The 18764-nt window shown below is 41.6% G+C and overlaps 1 protein-coding gene across 1 annotated transcript in view; it reads left to right on the forward strand.

Annotated features, from left to right (window-relative positions):
• LOC109996614 (C-type mannose receptor 2) overlaps positions 1-18764 on the forward strand; it is a 19916-nt gene continuing 1152 nt past the window's right edge. Inside the window, exons 1-47 of the mRNA XM_065965311.1 lie at positions 1-197; positions 1873-2018; positions 2114-2226; positions 2329-2468; positions 3332-3555; positions 3639-3745; positions 3834-3952; positions 4054-4189; positions 4526-4608; positions 4714-4833; positions 4947-5048; positions 5139-5297; positions 5414-5496; positions 6599-6743; positions 6837-6881; positions 6998-7165; positions 7403-7522; positions 7663-7773; positions 7866-7898; positions 8027-8161; positions 8494-8640; positions 8785-8919; positions 9398-9555; positions 9636-9780; positions 9887-9941; positions 10081-10147; positions 10258-10391; positions 10632-10675; positions 10766-10939; positions 11158-11312; positions 11393-11506; positions 11629-11744; positions 12497-12648; positions 12728-12933; positions 13025-13202; positions 13293-13517; positions 13676-13845; positions 13929-13999; positions 14408-14508; positions 14628-14747; positions 16017-16154; positions 16249-16403; positions 16494-16593; positions 16728-16963; positions 17472-17655; positions 17782-18030; positions 18473-18655. Coding sequence (XP_065821383.1) covers positions 137-197; positions 1873-2018; positions 2114-2226; positions 2329-2468; positions 3332-3555; positions 3639-3745; positions 3834-3952; positions 4054-4189; positions 4526-4608; positions 4714-4833; positions 4947-5048; positions 5139-5297; positions 5414-5496; positions 6599-6743; positions 6837-6881; positions 6998-7165; positions 7403-7522; positions 7663-7773; positions 7866-7898; positions 8027-8161; positions 8494-8640; positions 8785-8919; positions 9398-9555; positions 9636-9780; positions 9887-9941; positions 10081-10147; positions 10258-10391; positions 10632-10675; positions 10766-10939; positions 11158-11312; positions 11393-11506; positions 11629-11744; positions 12497-12648; positions 12728-12933; positions 13025-13202; positions 13293-13517; positions 13676-13845; positions 13929-13999; positions 14408-14508; positions 14628-14747; positions 16017-16154; positions 16249-16403; positions 16494-16593; positions 16728-16963; positions 17472-17655; positions 17782-18030; positions 18473-18655 — 6262 coding nt within the window. The 5' untranslated portion in view covers positions 1-136. The remainder of the gene's footprint in view (positions 198-1872; positions 2019-2113; positions 2227-2328; positions 2469-3331; positions 3556-3638; positions 3746-3833; positions 3953-4053; positions 4190-4525; positions 4609-4713; positions 4834-4946; positions 5049-5138; positions 5298-5413; positions 5497-6598; positions 6744-6836; positions 6882-6997; positions 7166-7402; positions 7523-7662; positions 7774-7865; positions 7899-8026; positions 8162-8493; positions 8641-8784; positions 8920-9397; positions 9556-9635; positions 9781-9886; positions 9942-10080; positions 10148-10257; positions 10392-10631; positions 10676-10765; positions 10940-11157; positions 11313-11392; positions 11507-11628; positions 11745-12496; positions 12649-12727; positions 12934-13024; positions 13203-13292; positions 13518-13675; positions 13846-13928; positions 14000-14407; positions 14509-14627; positions 14748-16016; positions 16155-16248; positions 16404-16493; positions 16594-16727; positions 16964-17471; positions 17656-17781; positions 18031-18472; positions 18656-18764) is intronic.

Consider the following 18764-nt stretch of genomic DNA (forward strand, 5'->3'; position numbering starts at 1 on the left):
GAGGTCTGATGACAGGGAGCTTGATCACATCTCACCTCACACTCTTGGCAGGGCTGAGGGAGTTTGGAGACAAACGTGCAGATATTAGGATGTGTAGAAACACAGCTTGAAGGTGAAAACACAGCAAATTAAAAAAATGGACAGGAGACACAGATTGCTTCTGCAGCTGCTCAGCTTTGCTGCTCTTCTGGCTGGTGGTAAGTCGACTTTTTATTACGATGTTGTGGTTGCACTTGTGACTTATTTTTATTTTTGAGAAACATATTCTTGCACTAACCGGCAAAAGCTAAAAGCATGAATCTGAGAACCCAGACACTGTTGCTATTTGTCTCCTCTTCTGAATAAAAACTGTAGAGTATCAACTGAATGCAAACGCTGTAATTTTGAACCTAACGCGATGAGACGAGGCAGCAGCTGAGGACAGAAATTAAATTCTAGACCACATTAATGCTCTTAAAGAGAAATCAGGAGAACATGTCCATATGAACTGTTAGTTTGCATAAAGGTGATAAAATCATAGCTTGAAATAAAGATTCATTCAGTTTCCACAGTTTTTAAACTTTTTTTCTGTTTTTTTTTTGCTTTACACAAACTGTTCAGTTATTACCTGTTTTTTTTTTAAAACAAAGATATACATATATATATATATATATATATATGAGTGCAAATCAAATCAACAGCTCATGTGGAAAAATGTCGGCAAACAGACTCACAAGATTAATCTTACCTAAAAAAAGATGGGTTAGACTTCAGGTCAGGATGTAACTGAGACAACATGGAAAGTTTGTATGTTCAGAAATATTGATTTGATTAATAGTCAGTCAAAGGCTGATAACAGGTTTTTTGATATTTAGTGTTTCTTATGCCTCGCGCTGAGAGCCGATGAGAGGATAGGATAGACACCTTATTGTCATTGTATTGAGGAACACAGTCGTCTCCCCCCCCCCCCCCCCCACCACACACACACACACACACACACACACACACACACACACACACACACACACACACACACACACACACACACACACACACACACACACACACACACACACACACACACACACACACAATAAATCCCTGTTACCAGTTCAACTTTGCGTCCACATTTTCCTCTCATGGTCTTTCTTCTCAACACAGAGGTGAGCAAGTCATGTGATTCAGGTTTCTGTCGAAGCTGTTAAAGTCAAACATTAGCACAGAGAAGTGACTGACACAGCTGGACTGTGGATCTGTCATGAGACTTTTATGATTGATGGCTATTCAAGGGGTTCACTCCCCTTGTGAAATTTCACATAAACGGAAACAATGGAAAAAACAACGAGAGCATTTTATCTTAATATTCTGTCCAAAACATTGAAATAAAGTTCATCAAATCATTTTCTTTCATATTTCATATTTGATGTATTTCAGTGTGTGATTCCAACACGATGACGGTAAACACATCACAGAATACGGAAACACTTTTCATAAACAAACAGGAGCAGGAAGAAGAAAACCTATAACACCTTCTTCTTTCTTAACTTACTGTTGATACAAAATCAGACGGCTAACTCTTTTACTTTGTCTTCCAAATCAAATTAATGATTCCTACAGAAACAATACAATTCAATCATCTTAAGGTCAGACTGACTCAGTAGATTCATACTTTCCCATGACTGTTTCTTTAGACAATCTTTTAAATTGAATTATTAATTTGATTTATTTAACCTTTATTTAACCCGGTTTGTCCCATTGAGATTAAGAAACTCTTTTCCCACAAACAGGCAGAAACAACAAAAAAAAAGCTGTCTTAAAGGAGGAGGCAGTTTTCAATGATCTGTGACACAACATTTTAACCTGTAAGATGTTTTTCTATTGCTGTGTTCTCAGCCCACTGTCAGTGTCATGAAGGCTGGAGAGAGAACGAGAATAAATGTTACTTCTTCTCGACTGATACAAAGTCGTGGCTGGAGGCTCAGTCCTTCTGTTTGAGCCAGAGAAGCAACCTGATGAGTATTCAGGACATCCATGAGAGGGTGAGATTACAAACCCACACTGTGATAACTGCTCTCATATCGTGTCATATTAATTCATAAAAGTCATCAATGCATATTTATGTCTTTTTTTCTAGCTGTGGATAAGGACTCAAATCGACGCAGAGATCTACTGGTTCGGTCTGAATGATCGGATTGCAGAAAATGTTTGGGAGTGGGCGGATGGGGATACTTATAATGAACACTTATCGTACGTATACAGGACACTGCTTCCACTTCATGATCAGAAAGAAGAGTCAAAACATCCCGAGTTGTAGAGGATGAAAGACTGAAATGATTTGTCTGGTTTCAGATTCTGGGCACCGGGTCAGCCTGATAACTGGGGTGCTGAACCAGGCGAGGACTGCGGCCAGGTGTTAGGAGGCAGCTATGGACAGTGGAATGACGAGAACTGCAACGTCAAGAGGAAATACATCTGCAAGCACGTGAACTGTAAGTCCACCAGCTACACTCACTGTTTGCTGATGTCCCATGCTCAGGTTGGATGCTCTTAGTATGGAGGTCATCACCATTTTTCACAGTTTTACTGAATTTCTGTGGCGCAAAAGCAAAAGACGGAAGAGATGAGCTTCAGTTTTATTAATATTTTTCATGCTAAAAGAAAAAAAAAAACATTAGTGTTTAAAGTCAAATTGAATGGACATGATCTGATGATATGGACCTGTGGGTCTGAAATAAAACGTAAAGTAAAGTGTGCTTTTTGTGGATTATCACCACCAAACTTCAACTGCCACCATCCATTTATTCTAACTCCCTGATCGGTGTTTGAAGTATAGAAATGTTCCTCCTCATAAAAAGCGATTTCATGGTTCTTTCCTTGGCATTTATTTTCTTTTGTTGAACAACGGTAATCAGGAAATATTGTACTGAAGTGACTCCTCAGCTGCAAAGGATGATTTTTCTAGAAAAGACTTTGACGCAGACATTGTCAGCGTCTATGTTTAGTGTAGTTGCTCTTCTTCTTCGCTGCCTTTTTTAGTTCTACTTTTCTTGGTGTTTCTTGCCTCCCCTTACAGTGTCAGCTTTTCTACGTTTGAATGACAAATGCCACTAAGTGTCAGTCAGTGTGGAATGAAAACAGAAGATAACATAAAGCTTACCCTTGTTAGAGGATTTAATACGTCTCCCACGTTTTCCATGTAGATACATGAGTATGTTAAGCATAAAATACTAATAATAACGGGACTAGAAAATGTTGTAAAATGTCTGTGTCACATCATTTGGTGCTGATCTAATCAAATGATTCTTCACATGTGGAACCAGCTACAATTCAAACCTTTTCTTCCCCTCTATAGCGAACCCTGTCCCTCGGTGTGACTTAAACAACGGCTGGAGACAATACGGCTCCAACTGCTACAAGCTGAATGCAGACACCAGGAAGAGTTGGTCGGATGCGAGACACGACTGTGTGCAGAACGGAGGAGACCTGGTGTCCATCACTTCAGCAGCAGAGGAGCAGTACATCACAGGAGAACTGGACCCGTCGCGCTTTGACCTCTGGATTGGATTGTCCACTCTAGTGAGAGGAACAACAATTCAGAATTAAGAAGCCCACTTTCCTCATTATTATGTAACACTGAGTTTGAATATTGTGTTCTCCAGAAATGCAACAAGATTGGATGTCAAGTTGAAGCCGGAAACACTCAGTGGGCCTGGTCTGATGCTACAGCAGTGGGTTTTTTAAACTGGGGTACAGATGAACCTACGCTGTAAGATATCTTTATTTTATATTTACATTATTTACATTTAAATCATTAGTACTTACAAGTTAAGATTTAAACCTGTGTCCTCCAACAGGGACGCTCAGGTCGGCTCGTGTTCTGCAATCATCAAAGATGCATCAGATGAATTTGGGAAATGGAGATCACACGTGTGCAGATATGAGCGTCCTTACATGTGTAAACGACCACTGAACAGTGAGCCACATTTTGTTCCCATATACATGAAAATGATATCTCGCTACATTTTATTTCAATACTTAAAAACAAAATGTAATTTGATGTAATCTCCCCTCCAGCCATCTGCCCCTCCGGCTGGCTGAGCTTCTCAGGCAGCTGTTACTGGATGGTCAGTAACATCAATCTGTTGACCACCTGGCATGATGCTTTCACCAAGTGCTCAGATCAGGGGGCCCACCTGCTCATAATAAACAGGTAGGAAAGAAGAACATTGTAGAATTGTAGGGACTTGGGTTGGGAACTGGAGGGTCGCTGGTTCAAGTACCGGTGCTGACCAAAGTATGGATGTTGGTGTGGTTGCTTGAGAAGTGCCAGGTCACTTTGAGAGTACTGCCTAGGTGCCCTTGTGCTGGGATTGGCAACAGCTCCCTCAATAAAGGTGCATTATCTCATGTCGGCCACTAGGGGCAGTATAGCAAGCTAAAAGTACTTAATCTACATATTATGCATTTAGTTACACAGAGACTGGTGCTTTTGAGAAGAGTAGACGTCTTAACCTTCTGTCATTGTTTAAATACTCTTTGTGTGCAGTCAGGAGGAACAGTTCTTCATTAATGGGAAACTTCCAGACTTCCACCAAGTAGACATCCCCGACATCTGGCTTGGTTTATCAGGTATGTATACTTACTCACAGTGGTACAAAACAACAATGACTCTTTACAGTAAGTTTGGATTTTGACAGCTTTTTTTCATTGATTTTCTTTTTGTGATTCTGCCAGATAAAGATCAAGACGGGGATTTCAGATGGGTTGATAAAACTCAGATTACTTTTTCCAACTATGGTCCTGGTTGGCCCCAAAACACTGCAAACGTCTGGGACTGTGGACAAATCTTCACAGGTAGAATCCACACTGTTATTTAAGCGGTACACTGACACCTTTTTGTGTGTTTCATCAGTTAGTCAGGCTTTGCAAAACAAGCTCAGATCAGCTGAGTTGACTTTATCTTCCAGGGAATTATCAAGGCAAATGGGAAACAACAAACTGCTTCAAGAGACTGGGTTACATTTGTGAGATGACTGGTGGACAGAACCCCAAACCCACTGCAACTCCCGGTCAGTCAGACATTACTTTTTCATCCTTAAAAGCTGTATTTGTAAAAGTGAGCCCTTTAACTTGTAATAACCGAAGTTCTTTCACTTCAGATTCCCACTGTGACTCTGGATATTTGTTGTACGGGGACTTCTGCTATCAGTTTGAGACTGAGGTTGTGAAAAGCTGGCAGGATGCAGAGGCTCACTGTGCAGGCGAGCAGGCTCACCTGGTCAGCATTCACTCTGAGGAGGAACTGAGCTTCATTGTTGGTGAGCAGCTACACTTCATCTCAGTTTTAATAATAATGATTAATGAAGGTTATTGGGGAAATGATGTTGCATTTACATTTAAATGAAAACTAGATGTTCTTGTCTTTAATCTACAGCTCACATGCCGGCACAGGCCTGGATCGGTTTGAATGATATCAATATTGAAGGCCAGTTTGTGTACTCCGATGGAACTCCTGCAGTAAGTGAAGAAACCCTGAAACACATTTCATAAAATTACAAACAATTAAAAATGATTGGAAGTAGTTTTGAAAGGAAAAAAAAGATGTGCCCATTGGGGTAAAACAGGGTTATTTTCTGTACACAACAAAAGATTACAGAATGAAACAAATGATCGAAAAAGGATGGGAAAATGTATGATGTAAATGTCTGAACATTGCTGTGCAAAACCTAAATCACAAAATCTCCTAACCTAAACTATAATTGTAAACAAAAATCCTGAACTTATTGTTAGTTTGTTTTCCTCTTCTTCAGAGCTGTTTCTCACCTTTGCACACAGAAATATGTTATTCGATAGAGGCGGTATGAAATGTTTCTCAAAGGAGCAACAATTACACATAAACAAGGAACACATGCAAGACTTTTGAAATCTTTAGAAGACTGTTGGTCCCAGCCTCTGTTTTCTGGTTTGCACGCTTTAACTTGCATGAACTACAAACCGGTGCCAGTAACCTTTTTTTTGTACTTCCTAAATCAAGAAGCGTTGAAGCTTTTTTTTTCTATTACTAAAGCTATTCAAGCTTTTAAGACATATTTAACTGAAAACATTTGTAACCACATATTACATTTTAATAATAAAACTTGAAACTTAGTTTTTCTCAGATGTTTTGTACCGTGGTTGCTTTTGTCTCACTAAAGTTGTACAATAGCATACGATACATACAATGCGATGGGATGTGATACATACGTTATGATGCGACAGATAGAATTCTAAAAATATATTTGGATGCCAGGCAGCTCCAACATTACGTACAAAATAAAGCAGTAACACAAAGGAGTATGAAATAAACGTGAAATACAAAATAAACATTAAACATATGATTATAAGTAAGTATTCAGTGGATGAGGTTTGATTCAAAGAAACTGAGCCTAAAACAGGATTGATAGAAGTGTGATAAGTTCAGGAACAGGGTAGGTTTAATATAACAGTATTGGCTCTTCAGACTCGGGCTTCACACTTGGATGCCGTCTTAATTTGATTTGTTTTGCAGTTTTTCTGTCACTTAGTGTCACAAAAAAGGTCTACAGGAGATTCATGCTGGTTTGTTCTTATTTGATCTCAGGACTTCCTCCTATGGGGGCCCAACCAGCCAGACAACTGGCAGAACAACGAGGACTGTGTGCACATCAGAGGGGCGGATCACTCTGAAGCTGGAAAATTCAACGACGATTTCTGCACCTCCACAAAAGAATTTGTCTGCAAAAAAGGTCCGATTCGTTTTCCTTCATTTATCACTTACATTCCTCTTGTGCTTTGTTCACACTGAATCTCAAGTGATTCTTCATCATGTCTCTTTAAAGCCAAGGGACAAGGACCTCCTCCTCAGCCACCAACATCTGGACCAGGTGAGCTTTACACTCCGCTGATCATCACTCAGACAACAGAATCTCACACTGATCATATGTGTGTAGTAAATCTGTATAAACGGATGTGTAAACCTTTGTGTTGTGTTTTTTTACAGGCTGGAATGTTAAATGTGGTTCGTGGATGGCCGACCCTTTCAACGACTACTGCTACCTGTTTAACTACCTGTCCATGAGGACTTGGGCGGAGGCTCGAGCCGACTGTCTCAACCAGGGAGGAGACCTCGTCAGTATCACAGATCCCTTTGAACAGGCCTTCATACAAGGTGAGGGAAGTTGTTCTGGTCTACACTTTTTTTTATCTTATTGTGCCTTAAGAGATGAGCTAAAAACCCACAAAACATGTAATTCATGCTGACCTCAGAGGGAAAGGAAAGTCAACATTTCAGCCTGGTCTTTAGTTGCTCTTTAAAAAGTCAGACATTCATGTTTATTTTACACAAGTTGTGTGTGTATTTTTTTTCTCAGCATTGATTAATGCTTTTTTTTGGTTTTCCTTTAAGGCGTGATCCAGCTGAGTCCTACAGGGATCTCTTTGTGGATGGGCGGTCATGACTCGGTCACTGAAGGCGGCTGGGAGTGGGTTGATGGTTCTCCTTTCAGATACATCCGTTGGAGTGCAGGTTAATAAAACGCCAGGTGTACTCTGCATGATTTCTGAGGGAGAGAATTAAGAAACAATAGTGTAAGGAGTCACAGATTGCCAAAAGAAAAGAAAGAAAAGAAATTAAACGTCCTTCCATTGCATGATATTTCCTGACAGGTAATCCAGACAACTATTACGGTGAGGACTGCCTCTCAGTACTCATTAACAGCGGCTACTGGAATGACGACAACTGTGAGAACAAGAGAGGATACATCTGCAAGCGGAAAGGTACATGTTGAAACATTTTTACTTTATTACTAAGATCTGCAAACTCATGTTAAATCGTGATAGTTACACTATATTCATGTTGTGTTTTTCAGGAGACACACCGGAGCCTCCTCCGCCTCATGATGGTAACATTACAACACCTTTCAACACAACATAGAAGTTAAAGCTGATCAGTGCTATTTGCTATCTGCAACTTTCTATCTATAAAGGACACAAAACAAAGCAGAGATACATTTTTAATTTCCTGCTGCAGGTTATATGACGGCTCTAATCTGTGAGGGCTCCTCCGCTGTGCTTCACTGTCCACAAGAAAGTGTTATCAACATCCAGTCGGCCTTCTACGGGCGAAAGAGCGATGACATCTGTCCACATCTGGATGGATCGACAGGTAAATCTCATCACATGGATCTAATTCTTCTAAATACAAAAGCGATAAAGACAGAGAAATTGCATTTGGCAAATCATTTACTTCTTCTTGATAAACACTAGCTGCAGTTACTTGCCCGTATGTAAACACTGTTTTACTGGTTTCTGTATATTATTGGTAATACATTTTGATATGTGAGTTTGAATTTGAAGTTTATTTCGGAGAGAAGAAAATAAATTAATATGTACAAACAATGAAGGACATCATACAAAATAAGCTCTCAAATATGTTAAACTATATCGATTTACACAAAAGAATATTTGCTCAATCAAAACATAATCTCTGTTTTGCAGGAAGCTGTACCGTGGATGGTGTCCTTCCTCACTTTAGAAAGTCATGTGACAACAAACCCTTCTGCTTCGTGTACGCCCCTGAAGTCGTCGACCCTTGTCCAGATGTTTCCAAATACATCGAGATTGTCTACACCTGTGAACAAAAAGGTTTGCGCTTCTTTTTCCTCTTTGATTCTTTGTATTGAAATAAAACCCAATCACTGTGTCTTCTGAATAAATCCCAAAAGGAACTTAACGTTTTCTATCAAAGCTAAAAGCTGATGTGTACTTTTCTGCTCTTTCTGCTCACAGTGTGTCTGCACGGCCTGGGCGTCGAGGACAGAAACATCTCAGACTCCCAGCTCTCTGCCTCCTCCTCCATCGGTGGATTCACTCCCAGCCAAGCCCGTCTGAATGGAAATTCCTGCTGGAGACCCTCAGGGAGCGGTATGTATGAACCCAGATTTTACACTTACAAGATTTTACCTTTAAGCTCCTGTGAGGGACTTTTGTTTTGTGTCGATATTGGCGCCACCTGAAGAGATTAGAGGGATAATTGTAATTGTGTAAGCAGTGTTTTTTAAACAAAAATCTCACCCTGCTTCATTTTAAACGTTAAATGTATCACTCGTTGAGAATGTTTACTTTGGAAGATCTAAAAACGTCTGTTATTCACATCTTCTGACAACAGCAGCGGTGTCAGACAATAAAAATGACTCAATAAAAAGAGTCCACCTTTATGCTGACGGCCTCGTTTGCTTTTGATGACTTAACATTTTCCTCACTATGTTTTTACATCCAGCATACTAAAAGTCCTCACAGGAGTTTTAACTGATACATTTGGGTGAAGAGAACATTGTTAAGTTGTTGAACTGGCATCATAATATTAGCCTCATACTGTATTTAATATCTTCTCCTCCTCCAGCAACTTCAAGCTGGATCCAGGTAAACCTGGGCCAGACCAGAAAAATAACAGGAATAGTGATCCAGGGTTGTCCTCAATATGACTACTGGGTCACCAAATTTAAGATCCAGCACAGTATGGACGGCACAACCTGGACTGACCACACTCCTGACGGACCGGTGAGTTAGCAGAAACAGCCACTAATCCAAACTGTGATTCCTAAAAACAGATTATCACACTGCATGTCTTTTATTTCTAGTTTTTCCCGGGCGCAACAGACAGAAATACTCCTGAGACTCAGCTGCTGGGTTCACCTATGTCAGCTCAATATGTGCGCATCCTCCCACTGGAGTTCAGCGGTCAGGCAGGCCTTCGCTTTGACGTCTTAGGATGCACACCGGACTGTAAGGAAAACACTAAAACCACACAGATTACCATTTAAATATCTGTTTAAATCTGCTGTAATACTTTCTTAATTATAGTGATTAATGAAAACTTGTTGTTTGGCAGATGCAATCTCATGCGCCAGTTGGCCAAACTTCAACTTTGGCAATGACAAAATGACGTGAGTGGAGCACTGAATAATATTATTTAAATACAGTGATGCATTGTGTAGTAATGTTTGTATTCTGTTTGTGCCATACTATGCTGTCTTTTGTTATTACGATGCACACTCATGTGGTTGTTTGTCATGTGTCTCTCAGAGTCCACTGTCCAGCCCGCTGTGCCAATTCTTATTACAGGCTGTATGGCACTTCAACATATCGTGGGGTGGGTGAACACTTCATCCTTTTTGTAACACAACTTTTGACAATGTGGAAGAGAGATTTTCAAAAACAACAACAGAATTTATCATTTTCTCTGTGCTGTGTCGTTCACAGGATTCAAACATCTGTGCTGCAGCCATCCACGCTGGAGTGATGTTAAATGAAGTCGGAGGAGATTGCACTCTGTTGAAGCAGGAAGGACAGGACTTCTACCCCGGCTCCACCAGGAACGGCATCACTTCCTTACAGTAAGAAGCAGGTTTTTTTTTTAGAAACCAAATGATTTGCCTTTGATAGGCCCAATGCTAATCCCCAAACTCACACTTAAGGACATGGAGGTGTATAGGTCCATAGTTCTGCAGGACTTGCCCAGGTCATAATTTGCTAAAATGTCTGAACTCCAAGTCTTTATGGTGGAGATTGGGGTTGGGCCTTTGTGCGGTGAAACCAAACTTGAACGCTAATTCAAAGCTACTATTTTTCATCAGATATGATGGAAACTATGCTGTGTCCTACACGTTTGCTGATGGAGGTGAGTCGAGACTCCTTTAAAGTCTCTTTAAATGAATGTCTGTTGTCATCCACAATAACCGACTTTTGAGTCCATCCCTCTCTGCTGCAGAGCTGAGGTGTTCAGGGCCCGACTGGTACGAGTTTGGAGAGTTCTGCTACAAACCTTTTGAAGACAAGAAGACATGGAGCGACGCCCAGAGCACCTGCAGGGGCATGGGTGCTGAACTCGTATCTATCCGCTCGATGACGGAGCAGAGCTGGTTGGAAAGCTACTTGTACTTGGGTATGGATCTAAAAGAGAACAGGAAGTGAAAGCTTCAGTGTTAAACATGTAAACACAGCCAGCGTCATTTGAATATTGATCAGATAATTACATTATAATAAATCAGTTCAGAAGAGAAAAGAAGACAAAGGTGAAAGACAGAGAAAATGTACAAAATACAGCCCTTATAGATCAATCAAATCCCACCTCATCCACCTTTTCCTTGCTTTGTTTCACAGCCACCAGTGACGTATGGACCGGTCTGAATGACCTAGTTGTACCTGGAATGTTCACCTGGTCAGACGAACACATGGTGACCTTCACCTACTGGGCTCCAGGAGAACCAAACAACCACGACGGGTTCAGTGAAGACTGTGTGGAGATGTTGTATCAGGTGCGAGGGATGAGACAGTTATTAAAGTGTAACACACTTGGAAACTCAAGCAGTAACTTGGTGGTTCATCTTTGTTTCAGTCTGGTCGATGGAACGACGTATCGTGCTCAGAACTCAACACCTACATCTGCAAAATGCCCAAAGCTCATTACCCAGTGCCCTCTGTGAAGCCGACTGTATACGGATGCCCTCAGGTAGGACATTATATTTTTCTGCCCCCTCCTTGTGTAGCTATACGTTATAATAGCTTTCACTAAAAGCTTCATTGCATGATGTGCGATTAGAAATCACTGCTCACCTCTGTAATACGTGTCAGGGCTGGGACGCCTACGGCTACGCCTGCTACTGGATGGAGGAGACTGGCAGGAGCTGGTCTGACGCTAAGGACTTCTGTAAAGCGCAGGACGGCTTCCTGCTGCACATCGGAGACATGTGAGTCACACTGGAAGAAAAAGATATCCAAATATCATAAGTGTCAACCTGCAAAAAAAATCGTCAATCAACAGATTGTGGAGATTTGTCTTGAACCTCTTAAAGTGTTTTCCCTCTGTAAAACCTCTTTGCATGATTTATAATAACGAAACAACAACTCCTCTAACTTGACCCACTTTTTAGTTTGAATATCCTAAACTGAAACAATATACATGTATGTGTCTGAAATAGTAAAAACAGCATAACACACTCCCTTAAAAACTCAGGCAGAACTACTCTGAAGGACGGCCATGTCTGCACTGATTGGGTCTGGACTAAGACGTCAACTAATATTGTTTTTATTATTGTTGAATTTGCACTACATTTTTGATTTAAAATAATTATTCTATTTTCAGAACAGTTGGCATACACAAAGATCAAGAACATGTTCACATTAAGCATGCTTATATTTTTCATTCATTGCATTACCTTAAAGCACCCCTTAAGGAACACCTCATGTTACAGGTTTGGTAGTTTGAGTCTTTTGGTAATGAGTCTTGACTTTTACACTCTTGCCCATGTTCCAGTTATTAATAAATGTTATCGTGATGTTACAGTTCTGATGCTCTCTGAGAAATCTATATGGCACATATTTGAGGCATGACTTAGAATAGATAATAGGGTGTATCAGTAATGGTTTTAGATGAATCATGTTTAAATGTCTCTCGCTGTCGGAGTTTCTAATTCACTGGTGTATCTGTGTTTCACTGCAGATACGAGCAGGCACATTTTACAGTGGCACTGGCGGGGAAGACCGGTATGTGGTGGATCGGCCTGCGTGCTGGAGGACAAGGTGAAGGGGTGGACTACAAATGGGACAATGGCTTACCTCTGACCTTCACTCACTGGGACAGAGAGCAGCCAGGTACGGGCCGAACACCACAACCAGCTGGACTGGATGATAAAGACGCATCGCATAACGCCAATGTCCTTTTGACTTTTAGATGACGGGGATGGCACATGTGTGGCCATGACAACCGGTGCTGTTGGAGGTTTCTGGGATGACAAGCAGTGCTTAGAGAAATACTCCTTCATCTGCGAGAAACCCAGACCCGACATCACTCCACCCACGAAGCCCCCGACTCCCCCTCCTGCAGAGGGCTGTGCTGACAGCTGGACGGCTCTGCCTGCGTTCAGACACTGTTACAGGGTATAAAAACTTCAATAAAACAAATCAAATGATAATGGTCACTCAGCAGGGTAAAGCACTTGTTTATTTATTATTGTCTCATGTGTTGCAGCTCTTCCATGATGTGAAATGGTCTCAAAAGAAAAGCTGGGGAGCAGCCAATGAGGACTGCGTCTCCAGAGGAGCTATCCTGGTCAGCATCCACAGTCAGGCGGAGGAAGAGTTTTTATCTATATACAGTAAAGGCACCAGCAAGTGGATCGGCCTCAAACACAACCCCACAGAAGGAGGTCAGTAAAATGTGTGTTTTATAGCATGGACCCCGGGGGAAGGCTGATTCGAATACAATGAAGAATACACCCCTTATTTTCATCCTAAAGGCTATTCCTGGAGCGATGGCACTGCGCTGTCCCACACAAACTGGGGTCCCGGGGAGCCGAACAACCACGAGGGACGAGAAGAGTGTGTGGAGATGGTGAGCACCACCAACGGTACCTTCTCCTGGTGGAACGATCTCAACTGTGACGCTCACCAAGACTGGATCTGCATGATCGCGAAAGGAAAGAAACCTATCCTGCCCCCAATTCCCCCACCTCCTGTCCCAGGTAGAGCATCCCAAGCCAGCTTTTTTGTTTGGATTTGTTATACAGCAAAGATATCTGAGGTCAAGCTTTTTTTTCCACTTATGTTCAACTTACATTTTTGACTGAGATTTTAACTTTTCCAGACAGATTAGTGCAATTTCTCGTAAATATGTCCTCAGCTCCTGATTGCGGTTCAAATCCCGGCTGGAGAAAGAACAAGAACATCTGCTACTACTACAACGACACTGACGTGGTGGACTTCCACACGGCCATGAGACGCTGCTACGCTGAGAAGGCCTCACTCGTCTCCATCCACAGCAAAGAGGAACAGGCGTACGTTAACAGCATGGTACGTATATAATATTTACAGTAGAACATGTTGTAAGGTGTAACAGTGAAATATGTTTGTTACTGGCTGTTTTGCTGTCGTAGGTGGGAACAGGCGAGGTTTCTGCATCGTGGATTGGGATGAGGATGTTTGGCACTGCAGGTGGACAATACATGTAAGTGTATTTCTCAGCGATAGGAGAAGTGAAAGGGAAAATATCCTCAATATCTGATATCATGATTTTTATAATTGTATACAGCTTACTTTTTGGTAAACTTGAATTTTTTTGTCGCATTCAGAGTGTTTGGATGTCATTGGAGACAAATCATGCTAAACATAAAACAAATAATGAAACCACTTTGAGGAAATTAAAGACATATACAGAACAGAAACTATGGGACCCACATTTACATTAAACCTTTAGATCTGATTGATTTAATTTCTACACAACATTTAAATCTCTTATAAAAGTCTGATGCGCTGATTTAGGTAGAAAGGTAACGTGTGCAGTACTGTTCAGATCGCATTGTTATGATATGAAAACAGAAGCTTTGTACAAAGATTTCTCTTTTCCTCTGTGCAGGTGGGTGGACTTCTCCCCTTTGACATACACTCACTGGGGTCCGGGTGAGCCCAACAACGCGAATGGGGAGGAACAGTGTGTGCAGATGAACAGACATCAGGGTACTGGCACTCCTCTCAGATAACAATGAAGTCAAAATGCTGTAGATCTTTTTTTTCATTGTGCATGTTGAACGTTCAACCCCTTTAATGATGTCAACAACGATCTCCTGCTTGTTAAGGTGGATGGAACGATGCCAACTGTGGTCGGGCTGGAGCAGGTTACGTTTGTAAGAAGTACCCCGGAGACATCCACACCCCTCCTCCCCCCACACAGCCATGGGAGGGCAACTGCCCCGCAGGTCAGATTTAGTTTTTAAAATACAAAAATGATTCCATCACAGTGAATAAAAACTGTAATATAGCATCTTTAATATTCACCATCCTGCTTGAAATACAAATGTGTACTGTCTGCAGCTCCTGTGAGGGATTATGTATCAGACTAAAATTAATCCTGAGGATTCCTTATGACCTACAAAACAAGCAACACCATGAGGACGATTATTTCTATTTTGTCATTTTTAATGTCAGTCTCTACTGTCAGTGTCAGCGGCCTTTTTTTTACATTTCTGACAGTAAAGATTTCCAAATAACAGGAGGAGATTTTTCATCTGAAGACTAGACTTACACATGTACAGAACAAGATGAGTAAAGAGAAAATATTTACCACTTTGTCCACAGGGGGGCGCCGTCATTAACAAACAGAAAGTTCCTTCCATTAGCTTTTAAAGAATCCATAACAGCTTTGGGTTGGGACTTTTGCTGATACTGCACTGAACAGCTGTTTCATCTAATGATTTTCTTTTAAATGAAATGATATATTTTCTTAGCCTGTGTCTTACATCTTCAAAAGGAAAGTCAGAAACTATGGAGAAATTAACTGAACTCTTTTAGTTTTGCTCTTTGACTGGGATTTGTTAAACGTGAAAGAGTCACCATTCTTACTCTGAAATACAAACCAAGTGCAAACTGTTTCTCTCGGTGTTCGAATAGAATAAACCTTAATGTCATGAGACAAAGAACAACGAAAACTTGAGTGGCATCTCTGCAATATGAGCAACAATAAAACAATTAAAACAGAAATAAGTCAGATGTGTTAAAACATTTGAATAGCAGTGTAGGAGTTACTTTGTGCATTATAATCTATGTTACACAAGTTATGAGGCTCCAGTATGAAGTCTAAAAACTGACTCTGCTTTTTGATGTGTAATCTACAGTAAATTGAAAATTAAAATCTTAATGTCTTATTGATACTTTATGCAGCTATTAGCTTTTTATTCACATATAATATGTGTTCACAGCCTTTAGAGAGTAACCAGAGTACATGGAGATTAAGACAAAATAATTTTCTTTTTTGGTCAAGAGATTTTTGTATACAATTGACAACAAAGAGGCACTTTATTGTGTCTTAGTGTGTAATTCCTGTGTGTTATGCTACAAAGTGACAGGCACCTGTTAACCTTTCTAAAAGAGACACTCTGTAATATTATCGCTTCATAATGAATTTGCATTAAAAGTGTGTACAAATACACGTGCGACCTGTTTCAAACTCTTACTCTCTCCTCACTCAGGTTGGATTCGTTTCAACAACAAGTGCTTCATGTTCAAAGGGAAGAAAGGCGAAATCAAAGCCAACTGGTCTTATGCTCGGAGTTGGTGCAAAGACCAAGGAGGAGACCTGGCCGTTATTGATAACCAGTACGAGAACGGTGAGCTAATTCTAGGAGAATTAAACATCCAAGTGGCTCCAGGCAAAAGAGACTGCTTTTTAACATTTTATTCGGATCCTCTCCTCTCCTCTAGATTTTGTGTCCAGTTACCTGAGAGACCTGGAGCTCCCTACGTGGATCGGCATGTCAGATCTGTTGGTAGAGAATCAGTATGCGTGGAGTGACGGGGTCAGCCCTGTGCTCTACACAAACTGGAACAACAAGGAGCCAAACAACGCAGGAGGAGCAGTGAGGAGACTTCCCTTATGATTACACTGTGTTTCAAAATCTCATGTTCATGCTCAGAAAGCTTGAAGCTCTCCTCGTCTCCCTCGACAGGAGCACTGCGTGGCGTTGGCTCACAACCACCTGGTGAGCGGCAAGTGGAACGATGACGCCTGCCATAAGGATCACAGCTTCGTCTGCTCCAGGAAGAAATGTCAGTAACCAATCCCAGCTGTCTTCTTGATGCTAAAATAACATTAATTACAGGAACTAGTGGAAAAATAAAGCAGGTCAACCTCTGTTGTGATCTTGCTTTTAAGATATTTTTTCTATCTGCGTCCATATCAGCCAGCAGCATCGACCCTCCACCCCCAACCAAGAACCCGTGCCCGGCCGGCTACATCTCCTGGTACATGAACTGCTACAAGCTGGTGGAGGAGAAGGCGACCTGGGAGGCAGCTCAGACGGCCTGTGCTCAGCAGGGGGGAAACCTGGCCAGTATCGACATGAGCTACGACCAGGCCTTCGTCGCTGGAGTGGTCCTGAATGGCAAAGAAGACGCCTGGATCGGACTCAAGCGCAAGGTTCTGTTATGAGGATGATTTCACCTCTTTTGGCATTGAAGAGATATTTGAATAAAAATCATGTGAAAAGTCAGAAGGAACTGTTACCTAATGGTCTTCTTGGTTTGAGCAGGTCATAAAGAGGCACCAGTATTAATTTCAGTCTAATTCATTACCAGTTAAAAAGTCATAACAGGAGCTTAAATCAATGCTAAGAAGTAGTGTAGTAAAAATAAAGAGTAGCAGAAAATCCAAGATCTCCAGTGATTTAACCAAAACAAGGCAAAAATCAATGACTTAGTTTTTATGATTAAAATATATATTCTCACTAACCTCTTTTTTTTGTGAACAGGTGAAACAACTTTTTTTTATAGAAGGCCCAGTTTTATTTTTGCATTTCCACACATACAATTATTTACTTGAGGATTGAAAATAGCTTCAAGAGATTTAAGATTGATTCTACCAAAGCTATCAATGTGGATCGACTACATGAAGGTGCGAACACATCTCATACTTGCTTGTGCTGCAGGAGGACGGCTCCTACACGTGGACGGACGGCTGGCCCGTGTTCTTCACTCAGTGGGGACCGGGTGAGCCCAGCAACATAAAAGACGAGGGCTGCGTCAGCATGCACGGTTCACGCGCCTTCCACGGGACCTGGAACGACACCAAGTGTGACCTAGCTAAACCTTACATCTGCAAGATCTCCTCAGGTATCTTAACACAGTATGAATCCTGATTCTGAAGTCTTTAATTTTAGGCCCTCTGCTGCACAGACCCGCCTAATTCACAGTCTAAAACCTGAGTCGCTGCTGACTATGCATTTTATCATCTGACAGAGAAACCTCCGCCGACTCCAGCTCCTGGTGACGGAAGGTGTCTGCCATTCTGGATGCCCTACGGCCGCTACTGTTACGGCGTGTACGACGGTCAACAGGGTTTCTCTTGGCCGGACTCTCAACACTACTGCCAGTCCATCAAGGCAGAGCTGGTGTCTATCCACAGCAGGGCGGAGGTCGAGTTCATCAGGAACCTCAACTACACCAATAATCACAACATCTGGATCGGCCTCACCCGGGACAACAACTGTGAGTGTACAAACATGCAAACAAATGATCGCGTTCAAAATGTTGGAATCACTGTTTTTTTATGACCCGTCTAGAGGTGGCCAAAGCACAACATAGAAGCCCATCCCCCCCCTCCCTCCCCCCCAAGTCCCATGCAGCCACAGAGGCTTGTATATATGGTTTGTGGTTTAACAAAACAAATGATTTATTTACAGAAGTTATGTTATTTTACATCAGCACAGGAAGGAAACTGAATAAACATCAGGGTGAATAAATGCCGTTACCCCTTTAGAGAAACAATTACAGTCTTTATATATGGGACAGACATCCAACATAATCAGCTGTCAGAGCTGGAGGTCATTCCTCCGATCACCCTCACGGTGGAGGAGCTCACCTGTTTAGTAATTTGAATACCATGCGCCTCAAACTTTGTCTTTACTCAAACTTGGATGTTTACTTCCAGTTGGCTGGGGCTGGACAGACAGGACGTCTCTTGGCTTCCTCAACTGGGCACAGGGTGAGCCGAACGCAGCGTTTCACCCGGGAGAAGTGGCTGAAGAGAACTGTGTCGAGATGTACGCGGACGGACGCTGGAATGACAACAACTGTCTCAACAAGAGAGGCTTCGTATGCCGACACCGCCAGTGTAAGGATCACTCACTCATACATATGCACTCCACTTACAATCCAAGTACAAGATAATAAAATAAATTGTGTGCCCTTTCACTCTTTGCTTATAAAGTTAGGAGACCAAT

Source organism: Labrus bergylta, chromosome 17, assembly GCF_963930695.1.
Source record: "Labrus bergylta chromosome 17, fLabBer1.1, whole genome shotgun sequence".
Lineage (NCBI taxonomy): Eukaryota > Metazoa > Chordata > Actinopteri > Labriformes > Labridae > Labrus > Labrus bergylta.